Source organism: Sebastes fasciatus, chromosome 11 (genome assembly GCF_043250625.1).
Source record: "Sebastes fasciatus isolate fSebFas1 chromosome 11, fSebFas1.pri, whole genome shotgun sequence".
NCBI classification, from domain to species: domain Eukaryota; kingdom Metazoa; phylum Chordata; class Actinopteri; order Perciformes; family Sebastidae; genus Sebastes; species Sebastes fasciatus.
This window is the reverse complement of record NC_133805.1, coordinates 22,105,808-22,121,747: the sequence shown is the minus strand read 5'-3', so window position 1 is coordinate 22,121,747 and position 15,940 is coordinate 22,105,808. Positions and strand designations below refer to the sequence as shown.

At 38.7% G+C, this 15,940-nt stretch overlaps 1 protein-coding gene across 1 annotated transcript in view; it reads left to right on the top strand.

Annotated features, from left to right (window-relative positions):
* The window catches only part of LOC141777384 (corticotropin-releasing factor receptor 2), a 41,512-nt gene extending 26,644 nt beyond the window's left edge, over positions 1–14,868 (top strand). The window contains exons 7-12 of the mRNA XM_074651584.1: positions 5,168–5,228; positions 5,312–5,384; positions 5,932–6,017; positions 8,365–8,500; positions 9,017–9,058; positions 11,525–14,868. Coding sequence (XP_074507685.1) covers positions 5,168–5,228; positions 5,312–5,384; positions 5,932–6,017; positions 8,365–8,500; positions 9,017–9,058; positions 11,525–11,665 — 539 coding nt within the window. The 3' untranslated portion in view covers positions 11,666–14,868. The remainder of the gene's footprint in view (positions 1–5,167; positions 5,229–5,311; positions 5,385–5,931; positions 6,018–8,364; positions 8,501–9,016; positions 9,059–11,524) is intronic.
* The last annotated feature ends 1,072 nt before the right edge of the window (positions 14,869–15,940 follow it).

Sequence of the window (15,940 nt, the reverse complement as noted above, 5' to 3'; positions counted from 1 at the left end):
TCACTCAGCTCTCGGCTCTGTACCATACAGTTTTGGCGCACTTACAGTATCTTTAATTTTGAATGAACAGAGTTAATGGTGGTAGAAGTGTTTACTCTTTACAATACTGAAGTCACTCTCCCTCTGTGTGTGTTGTAATCAGAGCTTCGCCTCGCTTTTTTGACATCGCTGGGCCGGTTGAGGTGCTTTTAGTGCATGTTCATGCATGTGAGCGTGACCAACTGGCTAGCTCACAGCTGCCGCTCTGCACTGCTCTCATACGCCGGTTACAGCTGATAATGCTGTCCAGACAACGGACAACGTTGCAGAGGCGTGGCACCCACCCTCCGGTTCCCCGCAGGTTAACACTGTTAGCTGCGAGTAGCTGTCGCCATGTTGAGAGCCGTGCGGGGGAAATAGAAATGCTCCCAATCTCGTAATTAGCACCTTTAAGCATGAAGATGTGTAAAAAACAGGTTTCTGGTTTATCCTTTTCAGAGTTTTTCTTCTTTTTCTTTTTTTTTAAAGATTATTTTTTTGGGTAATTTTTTGCCTTTATTAAATAGTGACAGTGATAGTTATGAAAGGGGGAGAGAAGGGATGACATACAGAAAATGGTCACAGGTCGGATTCAAATCCTGGGCCACTGTGGTAAGGATTCAGCCTTGGTACATGGTACATTCTTTTCCTAGTTTTTATAATTATGGTTATCTTATTAATTCAAATTGCAAATATTGGAAGCTGAGTTGGCCACAAAACCCAATTTAAATGTTGCTTTCTGGCCTCATATGTATTGATTCTGTAGATTGATATTGTTGTGAATTGTGTTTCAAATGTCATCGACCTTGGAAACAGTCAAGATCCATTTAGTAGCTGTTCTAAAGCTTTCAATCATACCACATGATTGCTCATGTTGTCATGTTCAAATTTCCATATTTACTTATTCTAAATGTTTTTGGATTGACTGTGAATATACACGAGTATTTCTGATATAACAGATGCTTGCATACACACAATATTTCTAAATATCTGCCCAAAATGATCACCGTCAGAATATGATAGAATTAAAAGCCGCTTGTGAAACAGCTGACCCGCAGTGTTATTTCACAGTTCTCCCCAATTCAAAGTGAACTTTTGCTTGATTAAAAGCACTTCAAGTGAAGTCTGGTCAGCGAGTGAAGCAGAGGGAGACCTTTTAGTGCTTCAGACTCCAGATAAGACTTTAATTTCATAAGAGAACAGAGCTGCGGTGAAGTGTGCAAAATGTCATTTCTCGTGCTTGACTTGAGAGCGATAGAATGAGTAGCAGACGCAGATGTATGACCACATAAATTATCTATGCTCACCTTGACTTAAACTACAGTATTAGGAAAAGCATGGTGTTGAGAATATTCCATCTTGAGGCGGAAAAACGTGTTTGCATGCTTCCCTGAGCCGGTCTGACATTTCCTCTCTGTCTCTTTATGTAATGCACATTGTGTGTTCTTGCAGGAAAGAAGATATACACATACTTTACTGCATCTAGGTCATGCTAAAGCTACTCATGAACACAGTAATGAAAACTAAATAGATAGAAGATGACATGTGATTGGTAATGTGTCATAGATGACATGATTGGGAAGCTCGTATTGGCTTTAAAATAGAAATAACCAAAGGCAGATATCAATCATATCAATCTAGTTTTAATGACTTTATATAATTAGAATATGAAGTAACTGACAGCTTTTCTTGTGATGATTAGATTATCTCATCAGCTTCCACTTTGAGTTAATTCAACTCATCAGTAAGAAATCCACCAGACACTCCTGCAGGTGTAGATTAAACTTTTTCTTATTGTTGTTTTAATCTAATATATTTGAGCAGCCACGTACCCAGTGGCGTGTATATTCAGTGATCTCAATATCCATCTATCATTTTCTGTAATTAATGCCTGTCGTCTGCGATATCTCATCTGTGAAAAGACTACATCATTCACCTGTTGGAGAAATTCACAAGTTGCAGCAGCAAAAGAAACAGGCTTACAAAGTTTGGAAGCAGATAAGGGGAATACTATAACTATTTAAAATGTATGACATAGAATAGAAGAAATTAAGAAAACTTGTTAAGAGTCATTTTGAAGTAGAAACAGGTGTATGGACTAAACAGTATAAAATATGGTAAATGAAGTATAATCATACAGTCTCTCTTCTCTCATTCTTACGTACAACTGCTGCATTGTTGAAAAGGAGCCAGTGAAGAGATTAGATGTATCATTATGTCACTGATATCAGTCTTGAGAGATTGTTAATTAGAATTCATTAAGGAACTGATGGAAGTGGGGCAGATTAAATCTGTCTCCCATCAGAGGCCTGATGTTAGCTGTGATCCAAATACGTTTCAGCTCCATTAAAGTTCATTTAATCTGAACATCTCATCCACTTTGTCTATAAAACTTGATCTTGTCAGCTCTCTCTCACCAGGATTTGTGTACTCTCTAATGATACTTTGCTTGAAGCTAAATTTGCTTGTCGGCTCACTGACTCATGGGTTGAAAAGTCAAGAATGAACTGCTTGTTTAAAAGGAGCACTTTCCTTGAACTGCAGCCCTGAGTGCTTTGGGGGATGCAATGAGATATTCCAAAGGGCTTTACTTTTTTTTAATTTTACTTCCTTCTTAACATTCAGCGAAAAGCAGCATAAAAGGTGCTGATGCAGTACCGTCTCAAAACAGCTTTTAAGATAAATTGGGCTGTCAAAGTTAATCCGATAATAGAGCGTTAACGCAAATTTGTTTTAACGCCACTAATTTTTTTAACGCAGCTTGCAATTTTTAGGTTGTAGCAGCATCACATGAAACAAAAAACAACAACTTTGGAATCCATTGCCAACCATTCTATACTAGTGTATCGAGAAGGAGGTTAAATAACGCTCCAAACTTGCCAGAAATTTTGGCGAGAAAAAATTTGCATGGCCATTTTCAAAGGAGTCCCTTGCCCTCCGACCTCAAGATATGTGATTGAAAATGGGTTCTACGGGTACCCACGAGTCTCCCCTTTACAGACATGCTCACTTTATGATAATCACATGCAGTCTGGGACAAGTCAGCACACTGACACACTGACAGCTGTTGTTGCCTGTAGGGCTTGAGTTTGCCATGTTATGATTTGAGCATATTTTTTATGTTAAATGCAGTACCTGTGAGGGTTTCTGGACAATATTTGTCATTGTTTTGTGTTGTTAATTGATTTCCAATAATAAATGTATACATACATTTGTTTTAAAGCAAGCATATTTGTTTTGTCTGTCTGTTTTGAAGAGAGGATGACAGCTCAAGTTCAAATGATTTCATTTTTATTACGGACGATTCAAGCACACTTGCTCTTTTCAGTCAGATGTGATAAAAATAAAATCCCTGGAGCCATGAAGTATGAGGCCTTCCTCTCCTCAAATCATGTCACTGCTCTGACCAGCACCTAGTTTTTGGTGTGCAGTCACTAGACAACTCCTGCTGATTTGACAGATTGGTTTTGAAATGTGGTCCGTATTGAGTAGAGAGAGCTGCGTGGGCCTGGGTGAATGATGGAGAATTTAATATGCACTGTTCTTTTACTGAGCTGATTTAAACTGACTTTAATAATTATTTTCATAAATAAGTCACTTATCTAATATATTTTGTCACAAATCTTTCTCAAATTATAATTATTTCTCAAAGTGAATTATTTACTTTGACAAAGTTTGATGATCAGCACCCTCTTCATAACACTTGTTTTTCAGATAAATGTACATTTATCGATTCTTTCTCTGCTGGACCTCTGTGATGGCAATCATGAGTCATGTATCATATGACAGAGCGTAAATTACCAATGCTTTGTCATGGCCATCGGCGTGTGATATCAACGCACAAGGCACCCTTAAGTGCCGGTAGGAGACACGCCGGGCTTTCCATTAACTGCAATGTAAACCCATCCGTGCAACAGTAAATGCACAGGGAAAGTGCGGTGATGACGTAGTTTAAAGAGCGAAAGAGACACACAGGGTGGCGGGACGGGAGGTGGATGGGTCCAACAAACACAAGACTTTCATCCAGGAGACCGCTGTTTGTGTCCCTTGCGTTAAGTTTCACTTTCACTTTACAATCAGCTGTTTGTTCGTCTCCCAAGTTCTCAACGTCAAGTCTCATAATCACTTTACAAATGTAGTAATTTTAAGCGCAACCATGATGTTTTTTCTGAAACTTAACCAAGTTGTTTCTTTGCCTAAACCTAAGCAAGTGTTTTTGTTTAATTCACAACATTAAGCACTTACTTACTGCGACCAAAAAGTGACGCAGAGGGGTCCGATAAAGCGTCAGCACGTGACGAGTTTGGATGAGCACGTGTTGCATATGACTGAAGTCACTTTAGGCTTAAAATGTTGTTAGTTTCAGAAAACGAAAATCGAGTGTAGTGTTAGTTCAGGCAGGCCATGAACTCAAGCTGATAGCAGCCAATCTTAAGCCAGCCCAATCAGCTGATGCATCAGCTGATGGATCAGCGCCTGTTTTAATCTGCTTCAACCTGCCTACCTTTGCTGCTTCCTCTACAAGCCGCTCGCAACCCACCTCCACCCCACGACCTCCTCTTAATACTGTGTCTGACTTATCAATGTCATTTCTGTTGTCATTGATGCCGGCTCTGTTCTGCTCCCAGGGGTGTCTTTGCTGCTGCTCTCCCTGCCTTTGGCTTTCCATGTATGCACATGGAAGGGCAAGGAGGTGTGCCCTCCTTGCCTTATGCTACCATGTAGGCACGTGGATCCACATATGCGCGTGGATGGGCAGGCAGGTCCCGGAGCAGAGCCATATACCACCAATATATATGTATATATTACTTCAAATGGAAATAAAGTTTTCTTTGACTAAAGTGGTCCTGACTGAAATTAGAGCGTGTTTGTTTCTTCTTCTTTTGGAAGGAGCTTGTAGTCTTTTTATTTTTCTCCATTTTGATCATGCTGCACAAAGGAATACAGTTCCAGTGACAAGGAAAGCTGTTTGTAGTTTGGTTACCAAATCTATTTTACTGTGGATGACCAAATGAATTAATACATACAATTCATATTTTTTATTGAAAGTTTTTTTCTAACAATATTATGTGCCCCTTATACTGTAAATGTTTACTGGGTTATATGTGACTTAAACAGATCTTTTTTTTTATTTATTTCTTTACTCCAGGTATTCCATGCCCTATAATAATAGCTTGGGCCATAGGAAAGTTGTATTATGAAAATGAACAGTAAGTATCCCAGTACATTTTCCGACACTAATGTTTTCTTAAATATTTTCTGGTTTTGATTATTTCTTTTCTTCTGTCAACAGGTGTTGGTTCGGTAAAGAACCTGGGAAATATATGGACTACATTTACCAGGGACCAGTTATTCTTGTGCTTCTGGTGAGTGACAACACAGAAAGTCATTGCACTCTACAATACATCCACTGCCGCTATTTTCCACATTATTGGTTAGGAGGTATTCATTCATATAACACAATTTACACTAACGTAACATATTCTAGCACTAATGCCTGCTTGAAGGTGTAAACTGATGAAAAAATATGCCCCAGAATGAAAATGGTTTTATAATGAAAGCCATTTCCATCCTGCGTCGAGCTTGTTGGAAAGGTGGAATTAATCTTCCTGATGGATTCGGGCATTTCCAACCCTAAGAATCCCTAAAATTGTATTCATAGGAATGTATCCGCTAATGGTTTTTGAACAAGCCGTTACCAGCATGTGATGCGACCAGTTCTGATTTGCGTGCTTCTCTAACACTTTCCTGTTGAGGAAGAAGAAGGTGACTTGTGTTTGCCCTCCATTCCTCCTACTCAGCATCTAATGAGCAGAGGATGTTCTCTGCACGAAATTGCTCTCGGTGTATTTCAGGATAAGACATTAGCACAAGGTTGAAAAACTAATTATTTTGTGTGTGTTTTTTTTCTAGATAAACTTTGTTTTCCTTTTCAACATAGTGAGAATTCTTATGACTAAACTAAGAGCTTCAACCACGTCTGAAACAATACAGTACAGGTGAGTTGATCTATATTTCTCCTCCCGTTTGATCTTTGCAAGAACAACATGTAGTATTTTAAATGCATTCTTAGCATCAAAGTAGCTGATTTAGGAAGCAGACTGATATTAACCTTTATAATTAGGGTCACCGTTTCATACAAATCCTCTCAGAAGAGAAGAATATTTGTTTGTTATTATGTTAATTGTTAATAAAGTCAAATCACTGCCAGTGCTGTAATAGCAGAGATCAGTCATCATTGTCACGGCTTCTTTCAGGCTAAGTATTGTCTGTAATTGCAATTATTGTGGCTAATTAAAAACAATAAATCACATTAAAACCCTTAAACCTATTTCTTTAATGGGTTTCACCAACAAACTCTCACACTTTGAGCATGTAAATCATCATTTTTTTGTCAGAAGGTGCTAAAGGTCAGATAGTTTCTAATGTTTTGCATGTTTATTTTTTCAGTTTGAGTATTATATAGTACATACTCCTTTATTCTCCCAGTGTTAGCGTGGGTTTTCGCCAGCTCCTGTTTCCTCCCACAGTCCAAAGACAGGTTAGGTTAATTGCTGACTCTAAATTGCCCGTGGGTGTGAATGTGAGCGTGAATGGTTGTCTGTCTCTATGTGTCAGCCCTGTGATAGTCTGGCGACCTGTCCAGGTTGTACACCGCCTTCGCCCAATGTCAGCCGGGATCAGCTCCAGCCCCCACAGATAATGGATGGATGGATGGACGTACTCCTTTAATACAGATACAGTAGAAACGATTTTAGACAATGGTATACACAAGTCTATACAAACACTTGAGTCAGCACAAGGTCGTTACAGTATTTTGTGCGTAGGACATTTCATTTCTCTCTGGAGGTGGCAAACCTCTGTCCATCTGACCGCTAGATTGTGAGTTTCCTTTCTCACCTTTGATTGCTGTGTCAAGTGTATTTGTCTCCTCGGGGGATTAATTCGAGTGTCAGACAACTTCAATTCAGGCTTTACAGGCTGGAGGTGGATTTACAGTCGTGGCGCGACAGTTATGCTGACGTGAGCCGTGCAGATTTAAGTGAGTGGAGGACGGAAGTGTCAGCTGTAAATTATTTACCTAAATATAGAACATAATGGTCCCTTCAAAATGCTGTCGCTTTTAACAGAATTGCATGAACAATATAAACAGCGGGGTAAATTTGACAAGGGGAAAATGGGATGTTCTGCGGTGTGTAAATTACTTGTTTGGCACAGCATGTTATAATTATAGACATTTTTATTTGAGAATATATCACCTCATATTTAAAACCCCAACTTTTAAACATATTGGGTTCTCAGATCTGTTGGTAGCTCTTTAGTTAATTAGAAAAACCCTAAAAAAAAAATTCATAAGACATTTATCCTGGCCAAAATAACGATTCACGATATTATCCTGCTAATCATCAAAATATGCTTAAAACTCTTAAAGTGGCACTAAAACATACTGGAATCACCTGACATTTTATGAAGAAATAAATGTTTTAATTGCATCACAAATAGGACACATCTTCATCCAGTGAACATCCTTTTTCAGTGAACAAACAATCTTAAATAAGGTAATAAATAAATCATAAGGTCGCTCTGCATAAAAAAACAAAAATAGTGTTAGCCTGTTTTTTCTTACCTGATAATTTCTGTATTTTTTAAAACCGGCTCTATTTTTCCCTTCTATACCATGATAGCAAGCTAAACAGCTTTTTCAAGTCACTCATGACAATATTCACAATTATACCGATACTAGAAATTCACCACAACCAACTTATTGATTGTTTTTTACCACAATCCGAAATAAAATCCCATATCGTCCCATCCCTACTCTTACCCTCTGGAAAGAACCTCCAAACCAAAAGCTTTTACGACTTAACATTTACAGCTGCATACTTCATGGATAATTGTAAAACTCTTTATTAATGATATTTCTTACTGCAGACCTGGTGGTATACAGTATAATAAAGTAAAAAAACTGAACTTTAGAAATGCATTTTTACCAAATAAATCATAAAATCATGAAAGTTTTTTTTTTTTTTTTTTTTTAAAACTTGGCAACCCAAATTTTGTTTTGATTGAAGATTTAATCTATAAGGCTTTAGTAAATCATTCATTAACCATTTATAAAGCCTCTAGTTACATCTCATTAAGCTTTAATATAAAGCGTTTCTGTACACATCTTGCTTCTCTAATGTGTTGATATTTTGAGAAGCAAAGCGGTGGTGCGTTTGTGTGTTTTTTTTTCCCCAGTCGGCGCAGTGACGCAGAATCATGCCTTTTCCAAAATCAACTCCAGTGAAATCCAAGTTCTTATTTTAGTACTTTTATAAATGAGGCTGCTGATTTTCTTCACAGGAAAGCTGTGAAAGCGACGCTGGTCTTGTTACCTCTGCTGGGCATCACCTACATGCTCTTCTTTGTGAATCCGGGGGAGGATGACATCTCACAAATCGTTTTCATCTATTTCAACTCCTTTCTGCAGTCCTTTCAGGTGAGACTAAAGGATAATGATGCAAGGTGACACTGTCCGGCGCTCAAAAGCCCACACACACACACACACACACACACACACACACACACACACACACACACACACACTGAACAAAAAGTGAACAATGTGAGTCATACTGATCGTCGGGGCGTATCGCTTCTTTTCAGTTTATGAGCTTTCTTGTGGGAAGATGATTTGAAGTAGCATCCTGGTTGTGCTTACACACAACGTGGACTTCAAATGACAGGACTAACAGCGTCATGTGGGCATGAGTTCTGCTCTGTGGCCATTTTTATCTTTCTATCTTCTGTGCTTAACTATAAGACTGAGTGGGTGGAAAGAAGGGGATTTCATGCAGAGCTCCTTCACAGTCAAGAATTTCATTTGGCATGACTCAATTTGCTTCCAAAATTGAACACTTCTTTTTCTTCTCATGACGGCACCATCTGAATTAAGGTGCCATTTGACAAAAAGCTGCATTTACCTCTTTTAATAGCAATGTGTCTCATTCTGCAGGGGTTCTTTGTGTCAGTGTTTTACTGCTTCCTGAACGGAGAGGTGAGTCACTGGAGTTTTGCAAAAGACTCAGTATTTATGAATTTAATTAAGTTGTCAATGTGCTTCTTGATGTATGATCTTAATAAATGCATTTCCTTGATTAGTTTAATTGTGCTTTTTGCTAACTACCCTCCTAGTTACAATACTTGCCAAGCAGGGTGCAGGAGCAGTCTTTCAGCGGAATCACAGCTGAAAGATGTTCTGTTAGTAGTTCTGCTTTTTGATTAAATATGAAAACAAAACCTTTGTCATCCTCATCTAATTGAAATGAAAGCAAAGTGCTGACTTCCAGCTGTTTGAAAGTCATTACTGCCATTATAAGAATTACACATTTGTTAGTAATTGCGAAAAATGAAGGACCCACTTGCCGCTCTCTCGCAACCCTTGAATGATTGAAACTCTGTGGTAGAGAGAGGTGATTAATTTGATGAGGAATTTGAGTCACTCTTCTTGTATAATAATTTAATACAAATTCAAGATTGTCATGGCAAAAGCAATTGTGTGGCATTAAGGGGTAGCTTTGAAGTTTTGGATATTTTGATTTTTGTACTAGAAGAGTTTCACTGTTTGCAGTACATTCTCTTTTTGTCCTCCACTGATTTGAAAAAGGGAAAACAAGAGGGTAAGACTGCCTCTAAATGCCAGTTTTTTTCTTTTAATTCCTATTAATTTGGCTAATCCAATATTTACAGTCAATACATAACTTTCCTTTCAAATTAGTATTTCCATGAACCTAAAAATAAATTAAATTCTGTAAGCATTTTAACCTACACATTATTATTTTAATAATCAAATAACATTTTATGTAATGCAATCTGAATTCTCTTTAGGATTCAACACATTGGCACGGATAAAACTTTCGCATCTGTTTGTCAAAGGGGACACATCATGAAAAACTCACTTTGTCAGTGCTTTTGCACATATATTTCTGGAGTGCCAGAAAACATGTGATTAAACAAGCCATGTGGCTCCCATTCCTATGTCACATGCAAGCTCATTAGAGTTGGCTTGTTCGAGATGAACTATGCCTCGCCTGGAAAGTAGTCGAGCTCAGGCAGCAGCAGCAGGGAGCGGTGACAAAAAGCTGTGGTCAAGTTGGACAGTTTCCAGCCGTTTCCAGCAGCCCTTCCAAGAATTTACAGGAAGTCACAGGAATAATTACATCCTGTTGGATTCGATCCGTAGGCTACTTGTAATTTGAAGATCTCGTTCAAATTGTCCTGGCTTTCACCACAATTAAAATAATAATATACTTACATAGATGTTTATCATGTTCCACTCATTAATTAATTATTGCGCATGAGATAAGTATACAGAGAGCCAACACAGCGCACCGTTGAAGTCTCTATAGAGAGTGATGTTCCGCACGGTCAAGCCACAATTAGGCATGTCGGGGCGACTTTGGCTCAGAGGTCGTCCACCAATTGAAAGGTTGGTGGTTCGATCCCTGGCTGCCCCGGTCACATTCTGATGTGTCCTTGAGCAAGACACTTAACCCCAAATTGCTCCCGAAGGCATAGCCATCGGTGTGTGAATGAGTTAATGAGTATTTAGATTAGATCCTGATGGGCAAAGTTGGCACCTTGCATGGCAGCCTCTGCCAGTGTATGAATGTGTGTGAATGGGTGAATACTGACATGTAGTGTAAAGTGCTTTGAGTCGTCGGAAGACTAGAAAAGCACTATATAAATGCAAGTCCATTTACCATTTACGCACGGACACGGCAGATCTGCTGATTACATTTAGTGTAGTTTTGAATCACAGAACCCTCCGTGCTTATGTGCATATGAAACATGTCATTTTGATTCATTATTCTACACAGTTCCTTCTGCGCATCAACAGGCATTTCGCTCAGCTTATAACACCCTCAGGACCATCCATTCCGTCTTTCACCCGGTGTCTCCATTCTGGCCAAAATGTCGTCTTAGCTCCACAGTATTAATTTGAATAGCCTGAGACAAAACAAGTTGAAAAATAATTTAAGTAGGCCCAGACAACAATATGTTTCCTCTGAGGGAAACTCTCTACGGGACTCCCCAACTGTCAGTGCGTCATGAGGGGGATAGTCCTGTGATTAAAGGGGGAGAAAGTGGTGAATGTGATAAATCCTGATTGTCACTCACAGGCTCTAATGCACCCCCCTATAATAATGCCTTCTTTATGATCCCACTCCGTGCTCAAATGCGCCACAGGTGTGCCAAATTAGCCATCCTGATGAATTGTGCGTGCGTATTAGCGCATGCCCGCTTTTTTCAACCTTTGGATAGAGCAAGACTAGCTTATTTCCATCTTTCATGCAAAGCTAATCCAATTGTCTTCTGGATGTAACTTCATACTTAAAACACATAGGTCAAATTATTCCTTTAACAAAAAAAACGAGTTCAAACATTCATGTTAAAACATTTGTTCTTCTGTGCGTATACATCCATGATAAGTGCAATAATATATTTATGGTCAACATTTTAGGTACGTTCCGCAGTGAGGAAACGGTGGCACCGCTGGCAGGACAACCACGCCCTTCGAGTGCGGGTGGCACGAGCCATGTCCATCCCCACGTCTCCGACCAGGATCAGCTTCCACAGCATCAAACAGACCACAGCCATGTGACCAGCACATAATCTCCACTACAACATCTAAAAAGGGAACAGACTTCATCTTTTTGTCCAGTACAAACAATGTAGTGGTTTACAGAACAGTCATTGTGTCCAGTGCGACTGAAGAGCCAGGTCATTTCTCTTGTCTGGTGAGAACTTTTTATATCATCTAAAAGGTAAAATGGACACATACTTGGAAGATTCATCTCCCGTGAGATATTGTACATGAAGTACAGGTTTTTCTGGAGTGTATTTAAAAGACTTAAAAATGGCATCATCATCATCATCATCAAACAGTCACATCACAGCAAGTCTTAATCATCTGATCTCACAGCGTTAGATCATCTGATCTATACTGCTTAGTGGTTGTTAGTGGAGCATGATAATCCTGCCGGATTTGCAGCAGGATACTTCAACAGCTCACACACTTGTAGGCATCTGCTCCCATTGTTGCTTAGTGGGAGGTCGACAAATGTGGAATATTTGCAATTTAATTAGATACATTGACCAAGATGCACTCACACACGTTGCCAGATTTGTATTTAGTGCGATGAATATCAAAATGCCAGAAATGCTCTTTGAGTTAACCGCTCATTGGCATAAACAGCTGCTTTTGACAGCTAGGAAAGAGGCCTTGGGGAAGAAGAGGGTTCACCTGAATTAAATATCAAAAACTCTACTGTATAAAAAGGCATAAGATTAAAAAGAGGCTGTCTTGTGAAAAGGATCAATTGAACACTTGGTATTCACCAAAACACAATCTCAACACGTGGTGATACGTTTTGGTCAATGGGAGATGATGATTTTATACCAACAAGCCATTCTAATGGAGCCTTTATGATGTGATTCTACGTGTTCTTTTATACTGTGTTGAACTTTTGTCTTGTACAGTACTGTTGTAAACATTGTTGAAATACTTGCTCAGCTTCCTCTCTTTTCCAGCCATTTTCTTCACCTCCTCAGAGAAGGAAGGTGTGAACTTAGCGAGCAATTTAATACGTCATGTGTTTGAACCCCGAGGCTGATGGATGAGCAGCCCCAAATTAAATCTCTCTTCCAGACGAGTATAGATTAGATTATATATTATATAGGAGTTGGGAAAGTGAGTCATTTTAGTATGCTAAAGTGTCATGCAGGCACAGTGGAAGTAGATTAAATTCCGTTGGCTTTATAAAAATCCTGGTTGCTTTCTAGTAATCAGAGTCACAACTAAGCTGCTGGTTTAAGAGAAGAGAAGCTTGATGAAATGAGCACCAAACACTTGGCTGTAATGCCAACTCTTACATCTGCTCAGGCCGCTCACACAATAAATAATGGGAACAACCATCTATCTGCAATGTCAAAAACTCCAAAAATACTTTGTTTTCTGCAGAAGGATGAAGAGGGGAGATGGAAGGTTAGTTTTGAAAAGGATCACAAACAATGAAAAACATGTCGCAAGCTTAAATTTTGATGCTCCTTTGTGTGTCCCTAACATTTACTACATAACATCAGAGGAGTATTTCTGTCCATCAGGTGGTACGATTAAGAATGTTTAAAGGAATAGTTTGACATTTTTGGAAATGCACTTCATTTTCTTGCTGAGAGTGTGATGAAAAGATTGTTATTTGTGTCGTGTCTGGTATTTGTTTTTTTATGTGGTGCTTGTGTGAAACTTTTAAACTGCCATTTTAGGATTATCCAGGATTATCCAGGCTAAACAAACGTTAAAGGAACAGTGTGTTTAGCATTTCGTTGGGATCAGTTAGAAATGGAATATGTTATTCATAATGTTTTCATTAGTGTATAATCACCTGAAACTAAGAATCATTGTGTTTTCCATACCTGAAAAGGAGCCCTTCATATCTTCATAGGGAGCGGGTCCTCCAAGAGTCCGCCATGTTTCTATGGTAGCCCAGAACGGACAAACCAAACACTGGCTCTAGAGAGAGCCTCAAATTTTTATACCTGAAGGCCACCGTAGTTCTTCGACATGCTTGTGAACTGCAGTAATGTGAGTCGCAGCGGGCAAAACCGTGGTACCGCCAACCTCCGTCTGACTTCCGTTGCTCCTATAGTAGTGTTATTATGGTGAGGATGGCCTCTGAGTGAGGCACACGCCCGTACCACTTTTTTTTCACTTTACGGCTCACGTTACCACGGTCTTAGAAAGAGAGGAGTGAGCGGATGGGTACTCAGTTGGTTGCACTCTGCAACCACACCACTAGATGCCACTAAATCCTACACACTACCTTTAAATTTAAAAGAAATATTTCAAATTGATACCGCTCTTGTATCTGTCCCATCTGCCAGTTAGCTTAGCTTAGCATAAAAACTGGAAACGGGGACACAGCTAGCTTGGCTCTGTCCAAAGGAGTCTCCAAGTGCTATTGATCTTCTCACCTAACTCAGCAAGAAAGCGAATACCCATATTTCCCAAAATGTGGGACAATTTCAAAATAAATAATCTCGTTTTCTATCAGGTTGGGTTTGTATTTATACATCTGTAGTTATTTGATATGTTTACCAGAATTAAAATCTACTAGTTCTGTGGACTTGAAAAAGTAAAAGAAAAATATACAGAATTTCTGTGATCAAATTAGTTTGAGGGTGTTGTATAGAATATAAAATATTTCACTCCTTGTCGAAAAATTTACAATTTCATATTTGTATTTTTTGTTACATTATAGCAGAGTTTTTGTTGTTGTTGATATGCTGCTCGACTGGACTGACATCAAATGTTGATCATCCAAAGCCATTTTGATGTAAATATATTATAACATTTACCTGCATTTCTGTTTCCAGCATCACAACTTGTGCTGTACAAGTATGCTATCTACACAGTACATTATCCAATATTTTCATACTGAAATAAGAAAACAAATAATTTATTCAAACTCACCAAAGACACAAACCATGTTTACCAGCATCCAGAAGTTTTATTGTCTACATATATTTCTATTGTTGCCATTGCACTTTGTAGACCAAATCTTGTTGACTTTATTTTGTACATGATGAAATGTATCCAATGCAGTGTGATGTCAGATTTGTTAACTTATTACTGTCCATGAATACATTTGACGTACTGATTTTATGGCAAGTTATTTGTTGAACCACCCATGTTGCCTTAAAAAACAAAAGAAAAAGGAAGCTCTGTAAATGATGTATCATTGTGTTACATTTGTACATGCACATGTGAAAAGAAAAGTATTGATTTGAATTAAAATTATACTCTTACTTTTGCTCTTTGGCTTTTCATGTTAAAAAGGTCTCATATTTTCAAGCGAGCTTGTAAACAGCAGTGATCTGTGTCGACATAGTCTATGATCCATGTGTAGTCAGTTACAATCTGGTATTAGCTGCAGATTGCACTAATGAGATCTGTTAAGTTGATTCATTTGCCGTTTATCTCCCTTATCTGCAAGCACTGTATGATACAAATGCAGCCTTGTAATGACTCATAATTGTTCTTATGATGGAGTAGACTCCTGCTGCTTCACTGGCACTGTGCCATCTCTTAGCTGTAAATATAGCTTTCATTGATGGAAGTGTCCTGAGAGAGGGCCTGCTAGGTTATGTAATGTAGATACAGTTTCATACATTTCCGGCTAAGCTGGAGTGAAGTGGAGCAGAAACTACTGAACCCTCAGGACTCGATGAGTTCTACATCTCCAAACACTTAGCAGAGACTCTGATGAAGCCTAATAAAGGCTTGTTGTGACAATTAATGGTTTTGATGGTTGACAGCAGCATGAAAAGCGGACAGTGGATATGATGTTCTGGAGGCAAGCAGCACATCTGCACTGCATTTTGGATTATCTACTCCTCCGGCTCCTTTGTGTGGATACTAAACTGCATTTCACCAGTCATTACCTCGGCTAAAAATACATGACTGGCATGACAGCCTGAGGCCACCACTACAGTCCGAACAATGCTTCATTTATAGTGAGGTATTTCCCATAACACTGTGCATCAATTAAAAAAATAAATAAATAAAAGAAAAATCACCACTTAGTTAAGGTTGATGATGTCTCTAAAGACTGAAGGAATTGTTGCTTTTGGAAAGGATGATCTCTATCAGAATACACATGCGGAGTGGCGTATTTTTTTTAAAGCACCCTGTTGATTTTACAAATTAATTGAATTTAAAAAATGACTTTGTCATAGGCAATACTACTCAGCCTGTGAAAACAGTTGTATAATCTGTACTGTGGCTCTTGAGGAACTTTGTCTGACCAAAAAATTTTCAAATTTTGTTATGTTGCCACCTAAAATCTAAATGCTAAAATCATTTAAATTTATGTTTTCC